Source organism: Lactuca virosa, chromosome 1 (assembly GCF_052849685.1).
Source record: "Lactuca virosa cultivar CGN04683 chromosome 1, Lactuca_virosa_CGN04683_v6, whole genome shotgun sequence".
Classification (NCBI taxonomy): domain Eukaryota; kingdom Viridiplantae; phylum Streptophyta; class Magnoliopsida; order Asterales; family Asteraceae; genus Lactuca; species Lactuca virosa.
The window spans coordinates 201,156,788-201,182,125 of record NC_136426.1 but is presented as its reverse complement, the minus strand read 5'-3'; the positions used below and the strand labels follow the sequence as shown (position 1 = coordinate 201,182,125).

The 25,338-nt window shown below is 36.6% G+C and overlaps 1 protein-coding gene across 1 annotated transcript; it reads right to left on the bottom strand.

The window, feature by feature from the left end:
* Positions 1-18,484: 18,484 nt before the first annotated feature.
* LOC145126528 (putative disease resistance RPP13-like protein 1) lies at positions 18,485-22,536 on the bottom strand. Its single transcript, XM_079061880.1, has 3 exons — positions 22,284-22,536; positions 19,527-22,144; positions 18,485-18,505 (listed from the first exon to the last, which is right to left on the bottom strand). Exons 1-3 carry the CDS (start codon positions 22,534-22,536, stop codon positions 18,485-18,487), a joined length of 2,892 nt encoding a protein of 963 aa, XP_078918006.1.
* Between the last annotated feature and the right edge of the window lie 2,802 nt (positions 22,537-25,338).

The window sequence follows — 25,338 nt, the reverse complement described above, 5'->3', positions numbered from 1 at the left end:
TCCCTGCATTCTCCATGGTGGTGGTAGTTACACTTGTTACACTTAGGAAGATTCCCGGTGTACTGTTTCGGAGCATTTGGCGTGGATGAGGCTGGAGCATGTGGTGTAGGGGTAGCTTGAGTTGTTGCATGGACAGCCATTGTTTGTTGCTTCTTAGACGATTCAGAGTTCTATTTTCCTCTTCTCTTGTTGTTCTTCCCTTTCTTATTCTCTTCTTCCTTCTTAACCTCCACTTCCACAATCTTAACACTCTTCTTGCTGCCATGATCATACAGTTTCTTGGCCAATCTTTTGGCGCTATCAAATGTCTCAGGGTTTTCCGCAATGACATTCCCTTGGATAGGTGCAGTCAATCCCCAGATGAACCTTTCAATCTTTTTCCCTTCTGAGGTGATCATTCCTGGACACAAAAGGGATAGTTCGCTAAACCTGGATATGTATGCATCGATGTTGGAGTTCTGAACCATCAAGTTCCATAATTCTTGTTCCATCTTTTGTATCTCACCTCTAGGGCAGTACTCTGCCAGCATCATTTCCTTTAGTTCTTCCCACGGCATCGTGTTTGCCACTGGAAGGGTCATGGCTTCAATGTGACCATTCCACCATGAAAGAGCTTGATCAACAAAGGTACATGCCGCGAACTTGAGCTTGCACCCATCTGGACACTCGCAAATTTCAAAGACGGGTTCAATCTTCTCAATCCACCTCTTTAGGGCTATGACACCTCCCGTCCCATTAAAGGTCCTGGGCTTGGCATTTGTGAAGTCCTTGTAGGAGCACGCCCTTGTTGTCTGCTCCATCTCCAGATGTCGATACCCCATGCTGGTGTGGGGCCACTAGGGCCCAATTGATGAGCGGGTACTCTAATCGGGTAATGTGGGTTGATGACTACGGACTCCATGCTCGAGTCGCTATCACTATCATCACTATGTTCTCCCACTCCAAAGTCTGCCAAAGGCTCTGCAGGTCCGTCTTCGTTCACATTTCCAGGTTCCTATTCAGGTTCCTCTTCGGGTTCCTCTTCAGGTTCCTTATTGAGCCATCCAGCATTCCCTTGATCGGGAAAGTAGGGGTCTCCGGGATGGTGAAATCCTGCCATTATGCCTATAGGGAAGCGTATAAGCATAGAGAAATAGTTTGCACATAGTTTTCTGTTAATATCTTAGTTAAGCCAAGTCTTTGTTTTCATCAATCATCAGAATCACTCTCGGACACACGACAGTCGTACCTTGGGTGAATGTGGTTGATCAGGCTACATTTACTCTCAATACGGCTACACACTTTCTGAACATAATTGAAATGTCAGAATCCCAAAGACTTTTAAGTATTATTATGTTATTAATTTAGTGTAAGCAAATAAGCACGAAGTTGTTTTGTTAAGAGTTATTTTACCCCCGTTATGTTTATAGTTGCACATCATGTATGGTTAGATATACTAGTTCACTATAAACAATGCTCTGATACCAACCTGTCACACCCCCAAACCAGACGGCGGAAACGTCCGGGGCTGGCATGACTATCAATTGAAATATCATCACAATGAATATACATGAAACATAACACATTCATCACCAAACATTACATAGTATAACCGGCGTAGTTTACATCAAGTACATAGTTTTACATTACATGAAACCAAAATATAAAGTGTTTGGTGATTAACAAAAACAAAGAAACTTTCGACACACCCTGAATGCTTCCTTGATCTAACGATTACATGAGAATACAAGTTATTTTGAAAATGGTCAACATATATAATGTTGGTGAGTTCATAAGCATGTTTGATGTAAAATAGTTTATGTCGCTTGTAAAACCCAGAAAATCCGATATTTTCTGTAAAAAGACTGTTTATGAAAAATATTGTGAAGATCCCGTAAATGTATATGTGTGTGATTCGTGAAATGATTAACTTTGATATTTGTTCCTTTAATAGTAGATAAGTGTTTGTAAACGTATTGAATATTATTGTTAACCTCAGGAAAACCCGATGTTTTCCATTTTAATAGTATAATGATTTTGTATTATCGAATAACCGCTTGTACGATCAACATAAATGAATTCGCTTTCCCAAGAAATGAAATGAGTAATGGATCTCTACGTGAGTCGTTATAATCATACACGATGATGACTATTTCGCCTGCCTTGGCATTTGTGAAAATGCCAAATTTTTGATCAAGGTTTTTTCACCCTAGACAGGCAGAGTCTAACTGTAGGGAACAACTTAGGTGTAGGGGAGTCACCCCCGTATAGATCTATACACAAACTCTCGTTCTCCCTCCAGGAGACTCTGATTATAACTACAGGCTACGTTCAAACACTCGTTGGTGCTGAACGACGTTTCTCACTAAATCCAAACTGATAGTTTATGAATATGGATGACCTTGTCCATACTTGTTTAATGTTTTTGTGAATATGAAGTGGGCCTAACAAACATGAGTAAGGACCATGACGGACCGTAGGTCATGTATGTTATTCTAGGCCTTCGAGCATACGACAGGCCAGTTAAAGCCCATTAAGCTCGTGATGGATATTTGGGACCACATTAGTAATACAAATGGGTCACTGAGGCCCAATAGTATTTGAAAGCTAATGAGGGTCTACCAAATATGCAACTGGGCCAACAAGGCCTGTTAAACATATTTTAATTGTAATGGGCCCAAGAGATTTACACATTGGGTCACGAAGGCCCAATAAGCATATCCAGGGAACTATGGGCCCAATCACGGTATCACGTATTGTTTGTCTTCTTAATTAGTAATTTAGGGTTTGTTTTATTTTGTTTATTTAGTTACGAAGCAAAAACACCCAACGTTCGGCTTATAACGACAATGTATTATATATATATATATATATATATATATATATATATATATATATATATATATATATATATATATATTATTTTCATCGGTTATAGAATTTTTTGTATTCTTGACATATTTGATCAAAGTATTTATTTGAGCATTTCAGCCCATTCTTTACCAAAAAGTTACACTTTCAGCCTCTTTTTCAAATAAAACGACTTTTTAGTCATTTTTAGACAAAAAGAGACATTTTTGGTCCTTGAATTTATTTTCCTTGGCATTTTCGGCCCAAAGCATTTAATAAAATAGGGTTTCAGCTCAAATTAAAAATTTTGAACATTTTCGGTCCCTTGTTTAAAATTTTTTACAGTTTTGGCCCATAATTTGAAAATTTTACATTTTTGACCCAAAATCCAAAATCTTTGCATTTTAGTCCTTTTTGGAGAATAAGGCCATTTTAACCCCTGAACTATGTTTATTTACGTTTCAACCCCTGTTTTGAGAAACTTACAATTTCAACCCCTTAAGAATCATATTTTTCGCAAATTTGAGCCTAAAGGCCGAAAAGCCCAAAAGTTTAGCCCATTAGGCTAAAATTTACACTTTTAGTCCTTTTAAAAAAACATAGTGTTCATAATAATTCCTATTTTAACTGTTTTGACTTTTTGATCCTTGTAAAAGCCGTGAATGACAACCTTTTTCCCAAACTTTTGTTTATTTGACAAAAATAGTCCAATAATGAGTTTTATGTTGTAATATGCTTATTATAACCACTTATATGATATTTTTCTTAACTTGTTAAGGGTAATACATCCTAGATCACTAATTTTTTTTCCTTTTTGAACTATAGATCTCGAAATATCTTTCATTTTTAACATATATTTACCACATAAACACAAGAAATCACACATATCATATATATACACATAGATCTACACATTTTTCTTGTATTCTCCCCCACAAATCATATGAAAACCGAAAATAGAGGGGTATGAACTCACCTTGAGTTTGTGGGTTTGGTTTTTGAAGAAAATATGAAGAGGTTTTTTGGTCCTAGCAACACCTTTGAGTAGATCTCGAACTTGCGATGATTCTAGGAGTATGATTAAGAGTTTAAGGTGGTAAGAAGAGTGATTAAGTTGTAAAAAGAAAGTATGTTATCAAGATCTTACAACAAGTATGTATCTTGGAGTGATTCTTGGATGAAAACCTTCTTGAATGCCCTTAATCTTGAAAATTTTGAAGGAGGAATGAGGATGTTCTTGAGAGGATTGGAAGTGAATTAAGTGTGTGTGTGTGTGTGTGTGGTACCCTCGGCCGAGAGTATAAGAAGGAGAAGAGAGAGAGAGAGGTGAAGAGATGGATGCACGGAGAAATGTAAAATGCATGGAAGTCCAATATGCAATAAGGAGGTGGCTAACCCTCCTTAATTCCCCTAAATCCCCCCTTTTCTTCTTTATTTTTTTTTGTTTTCTACTTCGGCCGAGAGAGAAAAGGAAGAGAATGGCTTGGCCCATTTTGTGCTTGAGTCCATAATATGGACCCAATTTGAGGGTTTTCGACCATTGGGCCTTTAGAGTAGTTCACGGCCTAGACTTAGCATAAAAGAATTGATTTATGGTCCGTTAGGGCTAATTGGATTAGTTAGGGCCCAAAGAGGCCCAAAAGATTAGGTTTCATGAATGTGGGTCCAATTATGGCCCATTTGAAGGTTCTAAGGCCATAAAAAATCAAATTGGAGGCTTATTGGTCCATTAGGCCCAATAAGAAAACTCTAGTCCATATTGGGCTTAAACTGAGATTTTTAGGGTTTTCAACTTTACTTGGTGAATCTAGGTTTGAATTTTGTTTCCATACGAATAACTTCAAGCATAACATGAACTAGGGTTATGAGTTTACAGTAGATAATGTTTACAAGAGTACAAAATTTCCTAGCTAGAATGCTAGTTGTGACAAAGAGGCGGGTAGCAACGTCATTTGCGACACAGCCTTTTTGCGGCGACGAAAACGAGCGGAACAGCCACTGGAGTGCACAATGAGTGATGGTATCACAAAGGGAAACAAGAAGGCAGCGGAGACGTCAACAGCCGACGCTAATGGTGGAGCTATAGTAGTAGAAAGAAAGAGGAGAAGGAGGAGTGGCCAGAACAACAAAAACGAAAGCCTCAAAGCCCAATGCTGGCTTTGTCTTCAACGGAAACGTCGCAACGGCGGTCTCCAATGACTCAAGATGGCGACGTAACTAATGGTGGAGGCTGGAGATGAGGAACCGGCAGCATACGGTTACCCACTAATCCCTCGTTGTCTCAGAATTTTTGTCGTAGAGGAGAAGGTGTTGCCGGTCAGCAAGGGTCCACCGGTGGTCTTTGTTGATCGGAAAAACATGTGAAGGGGGTGGTGGCGGCTGGAGTACCCAAGTGGTGTTGACCTTATGCAAACTAGGTTTAGGGTTTCGATCTCATGTGAGGAAACGGGAGGATGGGGCGTTAAATCCCGTGTCCCTCGAACATAAATCCATTATTATCACTTTAGCCCCCCCTACAAATTCTTTTTCAACTTCAATCCATTATTTACCAAATAACCCCCATCTTCTGAAACCCTTTACAAATTAAGTCTGAATTTTACCAAGCAGCCCTCCCTCTACAAATCCTTTTCAAATTAGGTCCAGAATTTAGTCTTTAGCCCTCAACATTCTAAATTCTTTTCAATTTAAGTCCAATGATCAAACTTCAGCCATGTTAACATTTTTAGTCCCTCCTCCTCTCATTCTTGTCAACTTAAGTTCCCATAATTACCACAGAGTCCCTATCTTCATAAATATTTACAAACTAAATTCGGAGTTTACACTTTTAACCCCCAATCTCTAAAATTGTGACAATTAGCTCATCAAGACCAACACCATGCTATATAATTACGGATTTTGGGGCTACTATTAATTTATTAATTTGCTTTTTGTATTTATTTAATAAACGGGGTGTTACAACCAGATAGACTAAAGGCCCAGTGAGGGCGGTTCAGTCATACTGTAGACTCTATATGCATATTATTTGTTGATATGATATTATTCTGGTTCGTATGGTGTTGGTATTTTAGGGGTAACTCACTAAGCTTTCGAGCTTACATTTATCAATTGTTGTTTCATGTACTTCTGATGACCGCGGAAAGGCAAAGACGTGACCATACACTTCCTCGATATATGATATGATTTTTTGGGAAAACTCTGATATGGTTTTATTTTGAAAACAATTTGTGAACTATATTGGCTTTGTTTTGAAAATTTAAAATTTTTGTGAATTTTATGGTTGTTACAACTTACAATTTTTAATTATGTATTTTTGTTTTGGGCTAAAAATGAATGGTTTCAAAAAAAAAAACAACACAATACAAGCTTACATGCACATGGTTTTCAATTCTTACGGTTTTAAAAAACTGAACCAATAAACATAAAAAACTGCACCAAAGTCTAAACACTGTTTAAAACCGAAACCGCATTGACAAAAACCGAAACTGCATTTGAAACCCATAAACCGAACCATTTCAAAACTGCACCCAATGGTTTTAAGAATGCAAAAAGGGCACCATGCGGTTTGCGGTTTGGTTTGGCCTTAAAACCGCACCAAACCGCACCATGCTCACCCCTACAAATAAGCAAATGGTTACCCATCGGGTATCATATCCTAGTATAAAGTATAAAATGTATACTATATAATAGTTAATACATTTAAAAAATATATATTTTTTTATTAAAATTTTAAATGGGTTGGCAGGTCAACCCATATATTTTTTTGAGAAACCCATATATGACATGTTTAATAAACAGGCGGGTGGGCGGGTTGGAAAACTCAACTCAAACTCATTTATTTCGTGTCATGTCGCAGGTCGTGTCGAGAATTTTCAGGCATATATTAGACGATATATAATCACATTTATATACTAGAGGGTTTAGAGTGTAAATGTGTATTTGTATATATACTTTTGTAATCGTGACTTATTTTTGACATAATACAATTACCAAGTTAATGTATCGGAGCAAAACCCTAATCGGCTGCTACAACTCAACCGCCTTCTCTCATCGTCGGTCAACAAATGATGACAATCCTTCTTTGACAATTCTTCTCCACCATCTCTCGTTAACAGCAAAGATCACAACCATCACTATGTTTCCTTCATCTGAGAAGACATCTCACAATACACACAAGTTCTGTTTCACCCTATCACCCACAAATTACGGGTATGGGAAGACAATGTTGTTGAGTATGAATCCACAGAAATGTTGAGTGTGAATCCACAGAAATGTTGAGTGTGAATCCACAGAAAAGCTGGTCAAAAATGGCAGGAACAATGTGAAGTTGTGAAGCCACAATTGTTGAATGAAGACCCAGTTGTGTTTTTTGACTACTTCTGATTTCCATCTCTATATAAGAGATTATTCTGTATTTGTAAAACTTGTATCTAGTGTAACACAGAAAGAGTGCAGATTAGCACCAAGAAATATAAATTCCTAGTTACCGGTGGACGTAGGTCAGAGAAGGACCAAACCACGTTAAATCCCTGGTGTTCATTCTTGTGTTCTTGTTTTTCGTGAGCTGTGTGTGTGTTTAGAGTCGTGTGTTAAGTGTCTCGATCCTAACAAGTGGTATCAGAGCAAGGTTGTAGCTCCAGAAGGTGATTTTAAGTTTTTGGTCGAAATTTTTTTTCGTCAAAAACGATTTTGGTGTATATCGTTGGAAAGGTCTCGTTCCGAAGATTCCGAAAATATTTTTTTCTGAATTTTTTGACCACCGGAAGACGTCCAAATCGTCGGTCAAAGGTTGCCGGAATAGTTACCGAAAAACCAGTTTCGCCGGAGAAGACGACACTGTAGCACCGAAGTTCCGCCGGAGAAGACGACACTGTAGCGTCACTGTAGCAGAATTTGAAAAATTGCAGTTTAGCCCCTGAACTTTCAGAAAATTACAGTTTAGCTCCTGAACTTTCAGAAAATTGCAGTTTAGCCCCTAATCTTTTAGAAAATGGCAGAAAGCAGTAAGCTTCAGATTGAGAAGTTTGATGGGAAAGATTTTGGTTGGTGGAAGATGCAAATTGAAGATTTGCTCGTACAGAAAGACTTGGACGCAGTTTTAGGTGAAACCCCGGAGGCAATGACACAGGCAAACTGGGAGACTTTGGATAAGAAGGCCAAGGCATTTATTAGACTGACGTTGTCAAAGGATGTTGCCTTCAATATTTTGAAGGAGACCTCGGCAAAGGGAATCATGGAGGCATTGTCTAATATGTACGAGAAGCCGTCGGCAGCAAATAAAGTCTTCCTGATTCGGGAACTAGTCAACACGAGGATGAGGGAAGGAAGTTCAGTTACAGTACACATCAACAATTTGAACTCGATTTTATCCAGACTTGGGTCAGTGGGAATAAAATTTGAGGACGAAGTTCAAGCTTTACTACTGTTATCATCATTACCTGACACAGTTGGTCCGGAACAGTTACAGCCGTTACTAGTTCCGCAGGATCGAAAGAGCTCACTTTTGAGGGAATTCGAGATTTAATTCTAGGCAAAGACGTCAGACGAAGAAATTCCGGGGAATCATCAAGTGAACAATTGAATGCGGTCAGAGGTAGAAGAAATAACAGAGGTAGTGGGAGCGGGAACAGGAGAAGGAGTCAGTCAAGGACTCGAAATGATGTGACTTGTTAGAACTGTAAAGAGGTTGGAAATTTCAGGAATCAATGTCCTAAAGACAAGAAAGAAGTTAACGTTGCAGTAGACCATTCAGATGATGATGTTTTGATCTGTAGTGTGGAGAGCAATGTGGATTCCTGGGTTATGGATTCGGGTGCTTCATTTCACGCTACCCACAGCCGTGAAGCACTGCAAAATCTGAAAGAAGGGGATTTTGGTAAGGTAAGACTGGCGAACGATGAGGTTCTTTATGTGACGAGCATACGTGACTTAGATCTGAAGACTCCAGTCGGTCCATGGACTTTGAAGGATGTCCGGGTAATTCCAAGTCTGAAGAAACAGTTGATTTCTGTTGGGCAGTTGGATGAACAGGGACACGAGGTTAAGTTCAGGAATGGGCAGTGGAAGGTTGTCAAAGGAAATCTTGTGATAGCTCATGGACATAAGAGGGGTTCATTATATATGGTCAGTTTACCGTCTGAGGGAGTAACCGTCCCAGTTCAGAAGAAAAACAAAATCCGGTTCATAGAGTCTCATGGACAGAAGAAGGTTTGCTTTGCAGATGGCAAACCCAGAGTCACAGGTCAGATTCAGGTTGAACGTGTTTGGAACGGTTCAGAAAAACCAGTCAAGGGCATTCATAGCAGTGGGAGCATGGGCTTTGTTTCAGCTAGAATACCTAGAACACAGTGGGTTAAGAGAACCATTATTCCATCTGTAAAAGTCTCTCCAGATTATCTGCTTCACATGGAGAGTGTCGTTTGTTCTCAGGATGTTCCAGGATCGGGCAGTTCATTTCAGTGGGAGCCGGTGGAGACAGAGAACAGGTCAGTGGCAGACTTAGCCATGACTGATGCGTTGGAGCTAACAAAAGCTTCAACTGGCCTTCAGGTTAACTGAAGAGAAGGCCAGGGTAACTAGGAAGGAGTTAAGATCAAATACAGATGCATAGTTGAAGCACAGGTGAAGATTGTTCCGTGGCTTCAAGTGGGAGATTGTTGAGTATGAATCCACAGAAATGTTGAGTGTGAATCCACAGAAATGTTGAGTGTGAATCCACAGAAAAGCTGGTCAAAAATGGCAGGAACAATGTGAAGTTGTGAAGCCACAATTGTTGAATGAAGACCCAGTTGTGTTTTTTGACTACTTCTGATTTCCATCTCTATATAAGAGATTATTCTGTATTTGTAAAACTTGTATCTAGTGTAACACAGAAAGAGTGCAGATTAGCACCAAGAAATATAAATTCCTAGTTACCGGTGGACGTAGGTCAGAGAAAGACCAAACCACGTTAAATCCCTCGTGTTCATTCTTGTGTTCTTGTTTTTCGTGAGCTGTGTGTGTGTTTAGAGTCGTGTGTTAAGTGTCTCGATCCTAACAAATGTTACAACCTTTTCTCGTTACAAACAACTTGTTTGGCTATGTTGATGGCACAATTCCATGTGCTCCTGCCACCATTCTTTCCGATGCCACATCAGGAAAAGATGGTCCCGAAGTATTAGTTTCACTACCTAATCCAAAAAACGCAGCTTGGACTAGCAACGATGCTCACATTCGATGTTAATATTGTCTATCATCTCTAAAGCATTGTTTCAACATGTGCAAGGCACTACCTCTCGCGACCTTTGGCTGTCACATGAACACGCTTATGCTCCTCATACATCCTCACGAGAATACAAACTTAAAACATAACTTCTTAAAATAACAATAAAAGGTGACAAATCCTCCTCTACATACCTTACACGTGCTCGGGAATGCTCAGAGGCTTTAGCCAACATCGGTGAACCAGTCAAAGAAAAAGATCTCGTTATGCTTGTTATTTCCAGATTAAGAGATGAATACAATACATTAAAATCCATTCTTCTTGTCCGCCAATTTCCTACTGTTTTCTCTAAACTTAATCGACTTTTAGCGGATCACTACTTCATGATCAAGAAAATACCTGCAGTTTCACCAGCCCAAGCCTTTACGGCTGCCTCCTCCTCGCGTACGCCTACTTCAGTCCCTACCGATATACTTCATGCCATCAAACAATTTACCCAATAGTTGGGCTTCCAACTTCAACCGTTGGGCAACCCACTGACGCCCCAGGCAAACTTCACACAGCTCTGAGTCAACAACTGTGAACGTAACTTCAACAACAAGTCCAGTTAGACGAGAGGCAACCAACAAAAACAAGGAGGCGAAGGGGGCAACAGAGCCCAATTGACTTGGGCATCCAACTAAAACACAATATATGACACATGCAACATGTGTGGTATTGGTCAACTCCCGTCTCAATGCCATAAACGTGATCCATCAACCATACACCCAAGACCACAGCTTACTGTAAATTTTATAGATTTTCGTTCACAGACATCCAACTCATGGCTGCCAGACACTGGTTCTAGTCATCATGTAGCTCCTGATCTATCGAGCTTTGACCGGTATGAGGCATATCATGGAAAAGATAACATCCACGTTGGCAACGGTAAAGGTTTACCCATCATTCATATTGGTTCTTCCAAACTATAGTCTCCAAATAAATCATTTTCTCTCAAAAATATACTTCATGTTCAAGAAATAAAAAAAAATCTTCTTTCTGTTCAAAAAAATTTGTCAAGACAACAATGTCAATTTTGAATTTCACTCTTCCTTTTTTTACTGTGAAAGAAGATATTACCCACACTATCCTCCTCATGGGCCCAAGTAATGGCGGTCTTTACTCTTTTCAGCTACCACAGATAAGATCAGTTCCTAAAGTTACTTTCTCCGTTACCCGAGCTTCTTCCATCACTTGGCATCAACGCTTAGGACATCCTCATTCTCAATTGTTGAAGTCAATGTTCACTAAATATCATTTACCTTTATCAGATACTTTTGATGTTGCTAGTTGTGATTCCTGTTCTAAAGGAAAGCCATCAAAACTTAATTTGTTACCTTTGTCTTACAAAAGTACAACTTTTTTACATCTATTATTTTGTGATGTTGGGGACCTGTTCCTGTTAGCTCTTTTGATGACCATCGATATTTTCTATTATATCATTTTTCGAGGTTCTTGTTAGCTCTTGTGATGACCATCGATATTTTCTATTATGTATTGATCATTTTTAGAGATACAAGTGGTTTTTTCCATTAAAGTCTAAATCTAATGTTTATGACACATTCAAAGCATTCATGGTTATTATTGAATGCCAATTTCACACTCAAATCAAATCTATTCAAACTATATATATATATATATATATATATATATATATATATATATATATATATATATATATATATATATATATATATATATATATATATATATATATATATATTTGGGGGGGGGGGGGTGGGGAGAATTTCGTAACCTTTCTCGGTTTTTCTCAAAACTTGGCATCACCCATCGACTCTTATGTCCACACACAAGTGAACAAAACAGTTTTATTGAGCGTCGTCACCGCCATGTGGTTGAAACTAGCCTCACTTTGCTTGCTCAATCTTATGTCCCACAACGATTTTGGCATTTTGCTTTTGATACGACTGTTTATCTTATCAACCGTATGTCATCCCAAAAAAAACTCTAATACCTCCGCCTTTGAACTTGTGCTCAAACATATCGCTAATTTTTCATTCCTATGGGTTTTTGGTTGTAGATGCTATCCACATCTTCGTCCTTACAACAAACATAAAATGGTTTAGGTCCATGTGTGTGTTTCTTGGTTATAATACTTCATATCATGGATACCGTTGCTACGATCCTCAGTCTAAACGACTCTACATTGCTCGACATGTTCAATTACATGAGCAATCCTTCCCGTACCACAATATGCCTCCTACAACATCACCAGCGCCAACATCAAATCCTTATGTTTCATCTTACCATACACCACCACCCACTACAGATGACCCACATACCACTACTTCACGATCACCACCTACTACGAAACCACATACCCACACCGACACCGACTCATCATCGGTTCCATCAACATCCTTGCCACAGACACCATTGCTTCATACTTATTAGCGACGAACCAAACCCACAACCACCACTCATACGAACTCGATGTTACCCGAGTCATCACCGCCACGCCCTCGTCCATCAAACCTTCGCCCTAATCCCAAACCAACTACCAAATTTCAAGCAACTACCTATCACACCCATGCCACCATTGAAACAGAACCTGCTACCTTCAAAGTTTCTCATAATGATCCAAAGTGGCGATCTGCCATGCTTGACAAGTACACAGCTCTTGTTCGAAATGGCACATGGACACTGGTCCCACGTCCACCCAAGTCAAATATCATTGATTGCAAATGGGTTTTAAAACTCAAAATAGATCAAACAGGGAAGGTCATAAGGTATAAAGCACGCCTGGTTGCAAATGGGTTTTGACAACAACACGTGATCAATTATCAAGAAACCTTTAGTCTGGTGGTAAAATCAACTACCATTCGTGTTATCTTGTATTTTGCTGTCACACAAAAGTGGCTACTACATCAACTTGATATATAAAATACTTTTCTGCATGATGATCTTCATAAAACTATTTATCTACGTCAACAAGAGGGTTTTGTAGATCCTGCTAAACCGAATCATGTGTGCCTCCTTCATAAATCCTTATACGAATTAAAGCAAGCACCTCATACATGGTTTCATCCACTCTCTACTTCCTTGCAAACCCTTGGTTTTCATGTACCCAAGGTCGATCCATCATTGTTCATTTACTCTTCAAAGGGTGTTCTTCTATGCATGTTGGTGTACATAGATGATATTATTCTAACTGAAAACAACTCCAGTGCTATCGAGAGTGTTGTTCATACTTTAGCCAAACCTTTGCACTTCAAGATATGGGTCCTCTATCCTATTTTTCTTGGGATTGAAATAATTAGACAGGGAGAAGACCTTCTTCTTTCCCAAAAGAAGTACATTCTTGAAATATTGGAGCGAGCAGGGCTATCTCATGCCAAACCGGTTCTAACCCCGATCACCACCAATGCAAACCTATCTCTTGGTGACAGTCCAGAATTTGATAGTCCGATCAAATATCGCCAAATTGTTGGAGCCATTCAGTATGTGACCTTATCTTTTCCAGATCTTACTTTTGCTGTCAACAAGGACTGCCAATTCATGCATTCCCCGAATGAAAACCATTAGTCGGCTGTGATACGAATTCTCCGGTATCTTCAAGGTACTATCTCACATGAATTATTGTTTAAACATGACTCTGCCATACTTTTACATGCCTATATGGATGCAACCTTTACTCCTTTGACTACCTTCTCTAATATTGATTGGGCTGGTTGTGTTGATTACAGATGATCCATGGGGGGATATGCCATTTATCTTGGCTCTAATCTTGTCTCATGGTGTACATGTAAACAAAAGACTGTATCGCGCTCATCCACCGAATCTGAATACAAAGCTTTAGCTGATATGGTTGTAGAACTTACATGGTTTTAAACTCTTTTATGTGAGTTACTTGTTGTTCCCTCTGCTCCTCTAACTTTATGGTGTGACAACTTCGTGCTACGTGTTTAGTAGCAAATCCTGTCTTTCATGCATGTACAAAACACGTTGAAGTTGATTTTCATTTTGTTAGAGAGAAGGTTGCTCGTCATCAACTGAAGGTTCAGTTTATTTCCACAAATGATCAGATTGCAGATGTGTTCACGAAACCTCTACCCTCACTACGATTTACTTTCTTACGAGACAAGCTACAGGTAGTTACCCGACCTTAGCTTGAGGGTATAACTGCATTTATATATTAGAGGTTTAGAGTGTAAATGTGTAATTGTGTATATACTCTTGTAATCATGACTTATTATTGAAATAATACAATTACCAACTTTAGTAAGTTCCCCCAGAATACCCCATACCATACATACATAATAGTACAAAACTAAAATGAGTCTATTTCACCCCCTTCGATCTTTTTCAACTGGTACTGGGTCTATTTCACCCCCTTCGGTCTCTTTCAGTCGGTATCGACTCTATTTTACCCTTACAGCTAAGCATACAGCCATATCAACAAGAGCCACAAAGACAACAACAAGAACATACAAGCATACCAACAAATGTCACAAAGACAACTATCACATACAGGTATATCAACAAATGTCATAAAGATAACTATCATCCTATAAACAAAATGTAATGGGACAACATTGGTGTCTTCGACCCATGAATATAGTGAAGAGACTCACCTATCAAACGATGATCAACTGCAACTGTTACTACTGCTGCGAACACAGATGCTAACAACCACCTATACATCCATATAAAATACATCCGTAGTTTTTCTTCCAATACTAGTGGTTTGGCCAAAAGTTAGCGCAAGTCAAAAGTCAAAGTTGACCCTCCACGTCATGGCCATCCTAGGCAACGTCCCGACGTTTAAATGACAAGATAGTCGTCGTGGCCATCGTTGGCAACGTCCCCTATCGCCACAACATGGCATCCTAGGCCATGCAGTGGGAACTAGATCCAAAATATCTTAACGAGTTAAATCGAATCCTCCAATACCATAGGTTCTAAAGTCCAAATCTGATCATTTCTAATGCCCAAATGGATAAAGTTTCCATCTTTATCCCTTGAGACCCACCAAGAGGTCTAGATCTCAAGTCTTAGATCCAAGAAGGCTAAAAATGCAAATAACTTAATCAAGAAACACTTAATCCATTAAGTCTCAAGCCTATATGCTCCAAAAGAGCTTATAACACTAAGACCATCCTAAAGTTTGATGCTTTTTAGACTTGCATGTCCAATGCAAGTCTTGGACCCAACTTAGGTAAAATAATGGGGTTTTATGACCAAGATCTCATGTATGGCTCAAACAAACCACCAAACTTCAGACCAAACCATAAACTAGTTCAAATGATCCTGAGAATCATAAAGTTGCAACCTTTATGAAGTCTCACCATCTTATCCAACAAGATCAAGAAGAAAGTGGGAGAAAATGCAGGATCTAGTACTCTATAATAAAAAAGGTGGAACCTTGAACACTTACAAGGGTCCAAAACTGAGCTAGGTAGGGAGATAAAGGCTCTCTTGCTGATCCTTGGCTTACTTCTTCTTGCTTCTTCCTTCAAGACCTCTCAAAACACTCAAGCAAGCTTCAACAATGGAGGAAAAGAGTTAGGGTTTTCTTTAGGATAAAAGAGAGTGGTGAAGGTTGAGGGTAAGCAAATCCTAGCTTCCTCGTTCCTTTAAATCGGTGCAAAACCTGAAAAATTAGGTTTAAGACATCAGCGGCAGCCACGTTGTGGCATGTCAAGAAGACCCGCGACTGGAAAATGCCTCACGACGTCGTAGCCATCCTTCCCATGGCGTGGCGACTCACCAAACTTCAAATCTTTAATTGAATAACACGTACCTCAAAACCGAATGTTACATGAAAGCTTTTTGAGAGATTATGTTAAGAATAAACCTCACAAATTTTACAGTTCTGAGATAGTTTTTTTAGTCCATTATGGCAACCACTTTTATTATATTGATTCTTTTTAGATTTTTGTGTTGTACATGAACCCTTTTTATTCAATATTGTTCTATCATGAGTAGATTAGATTTATCGTTCAAGAAAAAGAAAAAAAACCCTTCAAAGCTTTTTTTTTTTTGACTAATTAATTTGTTTAATTTCACCCCAAGATTAATATCATGTATTGTAATATATTGATTTTATTTAATTTTATTGTTAAATACTTAAAAAAAAAAAAATACTACATGTGTTTAAAAATAACAAATTAAATGAAGAACTTTATCACACATTTCGTTGAAATGTTGATAAATTTGTTCATTAAATTTTTTATGGTGATAATATGATCTAGAGAAACCAAATATGCTCTTACCTTTTGTCTCGATCTAGACAAATGTAAAAATCAAAAGAATAGACATAATTAATGAGAAAATGACTCTAAAGGGTAACTAACTGTTAACTTTGTTCTCATTTGGTCACTTTCCTTTTTTTTTGTACCCAATATAACATCGAACTTGTTGTTTGTATTCACAATAACCCTTTTTGCCTGACTATCGCATGTGATAGTCGGTCAAAGGGTTATGGTGAGCACAAACAACAAGTTCGATGGTATGTTAGGTATAAAAAAAAGGAAAGGGACCAAATGAGAACAAACTCAACAGTTGGTTACCCTTCTAAGTCATTTTCCCTTTACTCAATTACAGAAAATCCCACGTCATCTCCTACTCATATTAATGACTTTACGAGATCATTCTTGCTTCTCTTCAAAACATAACCCACGAAAGAACATTATTCATACATGTACAACTTTGTAATGCACTTGAATACTTATTAGGGGAATCTTTATTGAGAATGTGCATTTCATGACTACATTTACATTTCTAATCAAATGATTTATCGTATCATGGATTCTGGACAAGTCTACAAACGAGACAAATCACAAGTGCTGTAATTTTTGAGTTTACTTGGTTTTAAGATCGAATTCATGGGATAAGATACAACATCAATATGTACAAGATCATGCAACTTTTGTAGACACATCACCATAATATATCTTGAGGTAAACGTTTATGCTGATAAAGATACATCTCATACACAGTCATATCCTTTTACAAAGAGTTGTTGACAGCTAACCACAGTAAGCATAACATAGTCTATGTTTTGGCTACCCCTCCGAAACGCTCTTCATGTACGTTATGGCCTAAGAAGGTTGCAATCTTTGATACTTTTGCAGCTTTAATTTCATTTAATTTTTTGGTAAAAATGACTCAGGATGGTAACCACTATTGACTTTGTTCTCATTTTAACATTTTCTTTTTTTGTACCCAATATACTATCGAACTTGTTGTTTGTGTTCACCATAAGGGTTATGGTGAACACAAAAAACAAGTGCGATGGTATATTGGGTACAAAAAAATGGACCAAATGAGAACAAACTCAACAGTTAGTTCCCATGATTAATGCATTCACTTGTCATTATTATATATAAAATAAAGAAAAATCAAAAGAATAGACTAAGAGATAATTAATGCATTTCGCATATCATTATTTTATATAAAATAAAGATGGGTAGTAACAAAAGGATGTGGATATTTAAGATCTCTATGATTTAACTTAATATGTTTTTCATCCTATAATTAATACAGAGGGTTGTCCCAAACATATTTTGGGCTCACGACAAAACTAAAATAGAGGCCCTCCATTTACTAGAAATGCATATGACCAAAAAATTAGTTTAAATTTAATAAATAATTTATTGTTAAGATTTGAACAACATACCTAAGTTTTTCTTGCCGACCGTACTACAAATTTATTATGAGTATATTAAAAAATGTGTATATAAGCTAACTCAGAAAAGTTTAAATTAAATTTTGAAAAGCACATGTCAATTATAATCTTAAACATAAACACTTTAAAATATGAAAATTTGTACCCAACTAAAATAGATAATATTAATATATGTTGTGTACTGTATTTATTTAAATAATTTTCTTATATAAAACATAATGGAAACCATGGTAAAATATGAAAAATCGTAGAAAACGCAGGGGAAAAAGATGTAACTTATCATTTGAATATCCTATATAAAATATGAAGGAAACATGGTAAAATATGAAACAACCTGAAAAGTTCAAGGAAAAGAGATGTAAATTATCAATTAAAATGAGATACTCATATACAACACTAATAAAACACTAATAAATTAAAATCTGTTCTAATAAAACAAAATTATTTTTGCCAAAAGGCAACTTCTTATTAACTATGCCACATGTTAATTTCTAGGCATTTTATACTTATTTTTTTCCACTTGTAAATTTCTTATTTTTTTCCTTTTCATTAAATTGTCATATCATTATACTTGGCAATATGTTTTTTTCTCTGAATTCTGTGTTTTCTAGATATTATGCAGGAGCAAATCTATTTGGTTGTAAACATTTTATATTCTAGAAAGTGTATTGCTTTCTCTTTCATTTAACAAAGTAATGGCAGGGGCAAAATAACTTGAAATCGGACTATAAATTGCATCTATTTAAGTGCGTGGGCATAATTATCAATTATGTAAACGTGCATTGTACCTGAAATGACATTGTAATTTAAAAAAAAATTACAAACTTTCATATGTAATCTTAATAATATCATATGTGATGCAAAGGTAATTCAAAAAGTTATTATGGTCAAAAAAGTCGTTGTGGTCATAGAGCATCATATTTTTATTTTATTTTTATAATTTGTGTATTACAACCATAAGAATTGTACAATATGGAAAATCTAGGTAAAGGGCATTTTCGTCCTTTTATTTTAAATTTCTTTTTCTCTTATTATGAATTGGGTTTATCCCCATAGCTTAATGCATTAGATCAAACTAATATCTTTTTATGTTTGTGTTTCTCATCTTCATGTATCATCATTTCTTGGAATGATGAACCAATCTAATGCATTTAACCAAATGGGCAAGGGGCACATGTACTTGAAATCAAAATACGAACCGCATCTGTTGAAAGAAAAGGAATACACAAAGAAGTGGTGCAATGAAGTTAAAATAATACAGTTGCAACAAATATACATAGCAAGTTAATGGTAAAAGTTCTACAAAAACCGAAAAACTATTCAACTAGTGAAGTTATAGTTTTCTCTTATTTTTGTACTAGTTTTGATTGTTAGTTCAGTATAAAAATAGTATTATCAACAAACCAAAACAAACACGTCTCAAAATTAATGTTCCTAATACTTTGGGATAGTTATTGAAAAAAAAAAGTACACAGAAATTGAAATATTACTTTATAAGGAATATCACATTTATCAAAAAAAAAAAAGTTGTGATGCTTATCATAAGAGATGGGCCGTAATACTTTGGGATACAAGCTGTAGAACCCTCTTTAACGTTTGTTAAGAAACAATGATTATAATAATAACATTATTGAAATGAATAACCACTCTTATGTAAGAGACGCTGATGATGGGAAAGGAGATGACGAACCTTTTCTACTACCACACCAATATTGTCACACTTGATGGGTTGTAAATGGTCTTAAGATCTCCAAGCTTTGGGCAATTCCAAATATTAAGTGTTTTAAGGCAGGGGAGGTGTTGTAAGACCTCTGGAAATGATTCCGCATCTGTAAAACCAATGAGCTGAAGAGAAACCAGAGATGGTGGAAGAAGAAAAGCAGATGATGATGGAGTAGTAGTAGTAGTAGTATTCCTCACATCGTCTGCCACTGCAAATGAAACCACTCCTGAATTTTCGCCAAATAACCATAGGTCAACTAGTGAGGTAGGAAAACTTTGTGGACCCCACTCTGACATGGGCTTATTTAAGCCACCTATCCTTAATTTGCTTAAATTAGGAGGCCACACCCCACAAGGAAAGGAGTAGTCCATACTTGGACAATCTCGTATCCACAGGCATCCCAAAGATGTGAGACTTTGAAAATGCTCATAAGGAAATGACTTTAGATTTTTGCAAAAACAGATATCAAAAGATGTTAGGCGAGACAAACTGAAGTCTTTTGCTGGAAAGGGTTTGGGTTGTAATCGTATGTTATCACAATCACCGACTATCAGTTCAGTAAGAGAGGATGGCTGCTCCTGCACTGCTGAGAAGGTCAAAGATGTGATTGAATCACATCTACTAATATACAGCATCTCAACAGTATTTGTACAATTGTAACTCTCCAATGTCTCACAATTAATAAATTTCACAGATTTAAGTGATTCCATGCTGATCCCAATATTAGTCTCTTTCTTGGCAGATGAAACCAAGTTCTTACAATACCATACTTCCAACTTCTGTAAACTCACAAGACTCTTGCATGCCTCTGATTCTTGTTCCCACAAGTATCTCAGTTCATCACAGCTATGAATATATAGATGTTCAAGTGCCCTAAGATGCAGTAAATCTTCTCCATGTAGTTGGGTAAGTCCTCTAACATTCAACATTTTCAGTTCAATAAGTGACGGGGACAAACCAACCATGGTTCTTAACACTACATTGGAACATCGTGTTATAGATAAAACCCGAAGTGAAGGTATCAATCCGATTGACACTTGAGCTAGTTCAGGACAACTGCTTATAGAGATCTCATGAAGACAAGGAAATGATCTAGGAGTCCTATGGTCGTTGCCACTATTAATCGACCATCTCTGCCAACTTAGCATATCTTCAAATTTCAGAAATTCAAGGGATGGAAATGCGATGCCATGAAAAGAAGCAGTGGATGCAAGTAACTCAAAACCCACGGTCTTCACCTCATTCATGCTTTCAACAATCAATTTCTTAAGAGACCGTAAACATCCAAGTGTTGGTAAATGTGTACTTCTACAACCACATAAAGTAATCTCTGTTAACCGATCAAACGAGGGATCCCCGACCCAACTTGGAAATCTCGTTCCCTTGTTATTCAGAATGTCGAGGTTTTCTAACTTGGGAGGAGGCCTTAATTCATTAAGTACTTCATATTCAATCATCTCATCCCGAGAAGCATAAAGGACATCACTCCATTCCATCACTAAAACATCAAGACCTTTCTTTTGATGTAAGTTGGCATCCTTTGCTTCAACTGGATTTATCACTTTGTCCAGCCCCTTAATCGAAAGTCGGCCTTGAAGATCAGTTAGGCCCTTAAGGTCGGATATGTTGAACCTGTCACCTTCTTCAATAAAGACCTTGGTTAGAGTTTGCAGGCTCGTCAACCCACCGAGCCCTAAGGGCATCCTGTTCAATTTCGGAGTATTACTTACGTCAAGATGTCGCATGTTTATTAACTTTGCAAAACTTTTTGGTAAGCTAGATAACTCATCACAATCATGAACCAACAAGCTCTGTAGATTATAAAGGTCACTCACTTCTTCCGGTAAACTTGTGATTTCAGTACAAGAAAAATTAAGGTACCGTAGATGCTTGAGACTACCAATGGATTCTGGTACCTTCGTGATTATCTTACTACCTTGGTACATGTGATTCAAGCCCACGACACTTAGCACCCTCAGGAATTGTAGTTCAAGAAGAACCTTGTCCAAAAACCCATTGTTTTCGAAACCAACTGACATGACTAAGAAAGTTCGCAAGTGTTTAGCTCTATGTAATTCATTAAGCTTTCTGTATGATCCAGATCTTGGACCTACAAGTGAAAAGTGACGAAATTTATCGAAAGCTTCATTCATATCAGATACATCCACCTCACCATCCAATCTAAAGGAAAACTCTCCTGCAACACTTGTGGCCAAGTCATTTATCAGGTCATGCATCGTATATCCTAATTCGTCATTTGTTGATTGTTGAAAAAAGGACCTTGACTTTAGCTCTTCAAAATACTCATGACCTAAATTCTCCATTGACTTGTTTCCTTTTGATTTGGACAAAAATCCCTCTGCTACCCACAATTGAACTAATTTATTTTTGTCAAACACATAGTCCTTGGGAATTAAAGAGCAATATGCGAACAACTGCTTCAGATGTGGAGGGAGATGATAGTAGCTTAGTTTTAGAGCCGGAAGAATCTTATTTCCATCATCTATATCCCATATCTCACTCTTCAACAACTCCTCCCATTTATCGCCATTTCGATTTCCCTTCAAGGCCCTCCCAAGTGCTTTCAAAGCCAAAGGCAATCTACCACATTTCTGCACCATACCTTCACCAATCAACTTAAGTGTTAGATGTTTGTCAAAGTTTTTTTCACCTAACGCGTGTTGAGCAAATAATGATAGAGCATCTTCGTTTGACAAAACATTCAAAGGGTAAGTTTCTTGTGAGTCCATCACCAATGCAACCCTGGTACTCCTGGTTGTGACAATAAACTCTACTTCCGGGAGCCCCTACATGAAGAGGGCTTTGGAGGAGTTCCCACTTACTGTCGTCTTCATTCCAGACATCATCTAGAACAAGTAGGAACCTCTTTTTTGAAAGTTCTTCTCTAAGGGCAACATGAAGCAGATCTAGATTGGCAAAATCTTTGTTTTGTCCAGTTACTGCTTGGAAGATAGCCTTACTAATGTTAAATACATGGCACTCTTCAGAAACACAAACCCATGCTCTCACTTCAAAGTGATCCTTCAACTTCTCACACAACACTGTGATAACCGCGCTAACAACGATTTCAGCCATTAAATTTTGGAACAAGGAAATATCGTTTCTTCGATTTCAAAGGATACAGATTTGCACATGAAGAAGCAAAATGATAGACTGAACTGAATACAGTGTAAACTAATCAAACTTTACTGGGTTTTCAATATATCTGGAATCTCACCACGTTAATCGATGAATTAGATGTGCAATGGGTTTTCATAGATTACTTTATTTGAATTATCTTTTTATATTTCAACTTCGTTCAGTTTTCGAAATGCTTGGAATCTCACCATCATTAACCGACTAATTTTCTTGTGCATAACTTATTTTATTTGATTTTATTGTATTTTATATTTACTCGGTTAGTGGACTTTTATATATCAGGAATCGCACCACGTTAATCGATGAATAATCAATGTGCACCGTTTTTATTTATTTATTATTTATTGTTTTTACTTTGTTTTAATTATCTTTTTTGGTATTTTATATTCATTCGGTTTTCATGGGCATAAGTTATTTTATTTGATTTGATTTGTATTATGTTTCATCTTCATTCTCCGGTTTTTTTTTAATTATCTTTTTTGGTATTTCATCTTCATGCGGTTTTCATGGGCATAAGTTATATTTTCATGGGCATGTTATTTCATTTGATTTGATTTGTATTTTGTTTCATCTTCATTCGGATTTCATGTGCATAAGTGTGAAACTCCTTTAGGCTTATCCAGTAGTCTCGTGATTTCGATAACTTTTCATGAATGCAACTTTCACTTATATAATACCTTTTTATTTGGTAGCTTTTTGTCATTTTAGACAGCAAAAGCACACATCCTCTAATACTATTGTGTCCTTATTTAATATTCACTCTTTTAAAATACTATTGTGTCCTTGTTTGTTGGCCTGTTTTCCTCCTAACAAATCAGATTTCTAAGTGAGCTTCTAACTCTACACTAAATGCATCGATTTGGTTGGCCTTCTAGTAAATCTCAAACACTAGAACTTAGATTCCTTGTTCTTCTTGTATGTCTGTGAAATTTTACTTTTTATTTAGGTTGAAGGAAATGAGAATCATCATACTAAAGTTGTGAAAGTGCTGCAAGATATTTTTTAAATCACAACAGAAGATATGATGAGAAATATTACTTGGTATAAAATATAATATATAAAAACTTACTTTTCTCTAAAAGTACATTGCTATATTATATACAGGATGTTTGCTTGTCATCTACAACAGTGGCTTTAGAATTCTACTATGCTGCTAGGGATGCTCTACTTCTTTATGAAGTTGTTATTCCAGTCAAGGTTTGTAATTATTCTGAAGAAAATGAAAATGTGTATTTATGGTATTGTTGTGGGCTTATAATATTTCATTTTGTGTTATGAAGTTAGAAAGACAGCCGGATGGAATTAACCAGGTTGCTGTTTTTAATCATAATGATTGTCTATATCTATCACAAGAGATTCTTGGCCTTGCATTTGAGGTATTATGAAAGTTTATCTTTATATAATTATATATTTATATTATGTTTTCTTCATCTATCAACTTAATATCATTTAGTTTTGTAATTTTACATAATAAACATGTCTGAATGGCTTCATCCATCCTTTCAACCCAACCAACACATGTTAATGTAATGTAATGGTACATTCAATTCCCTTGTTTTATTTCATTTCTCTCTGATTCCATTCCATCATACCAAACAAACTCATAACTTTATGCCTATTTTTCATAATATATATATATATATATATATATATATATATATATATATATATATATATATATATATATCCATTTTCTTATTTCAGTATAAGTGAGATTTCCCAACTTCCATAAAAGGAGTTGTGTTTATTGATTTGGGTGTAAGATACAAGATTACGACAGAAGAGATATTACAAAGACAAATATAGCTTGTTAAACATAATTTAATGTAGGTAAATTTATTTTTATCTTTCAGAATTCAAATTCCCATCTTAGTTTTTTTTTTCTTAAATAATAAATTTTGTTTTTGTTTTTTTTTTAGACGATTGCTGGGGATGATGGATTCCAAAATACCCATGAAACAAAACGATGTGAATCCACAAAATTTAAGATTGATCAGGTAACTTTTATATTGGGGAAATTTACATAATATGGCAAAATTCACAAGTGATTCACATATGAATTAAATGTGATTCACATGTAAATCACATGTAATTCGCATGTAAATCACAAGTGAATCACATATGAGTTACATGTGCTTCACATGTAATTTACATATGAATCATGTGTAATTCACAAGTACATCACAAGTGTTTCATACATGAATTACATGTGAATCACATGTAAATCACAAGTGAATCACATATGAGTTACATGTGATTCATATGTGATTTACATATGAATCACATGTAACTCACAACTAAATCACAAGTGATTCACATGTAAATAAAAAATGAATCACATGGGTTACATGTGATTCATATGTAATTTACATATGAAACATATGTAATTCACAAGTAAATCATAAGTGATTCACATATGAATCACATGTGAATTCACATGTAATTCACATGTAAATCACAAGTGAATCGCATATGAGTTACATGTGATTCATATGTAATTTACATATGAATCACATGTAATTCACAAGTAAATCACAAGTGATCCACATATGAATTACATGTGATTCACATGTTGTAACATCCCGTTTTAAATAGAGAAAGTAATAATAAATCCGAAACCCCGAGAAGTACTTTTATTATTGTATAAAATTATTATAGCCCAAAATCAAATCATAATTAGCGGGGTGTTGGGTTCGGAAAGCCAAATGTCATGATTTAGAATCTTGGGGGTTAAAGTGT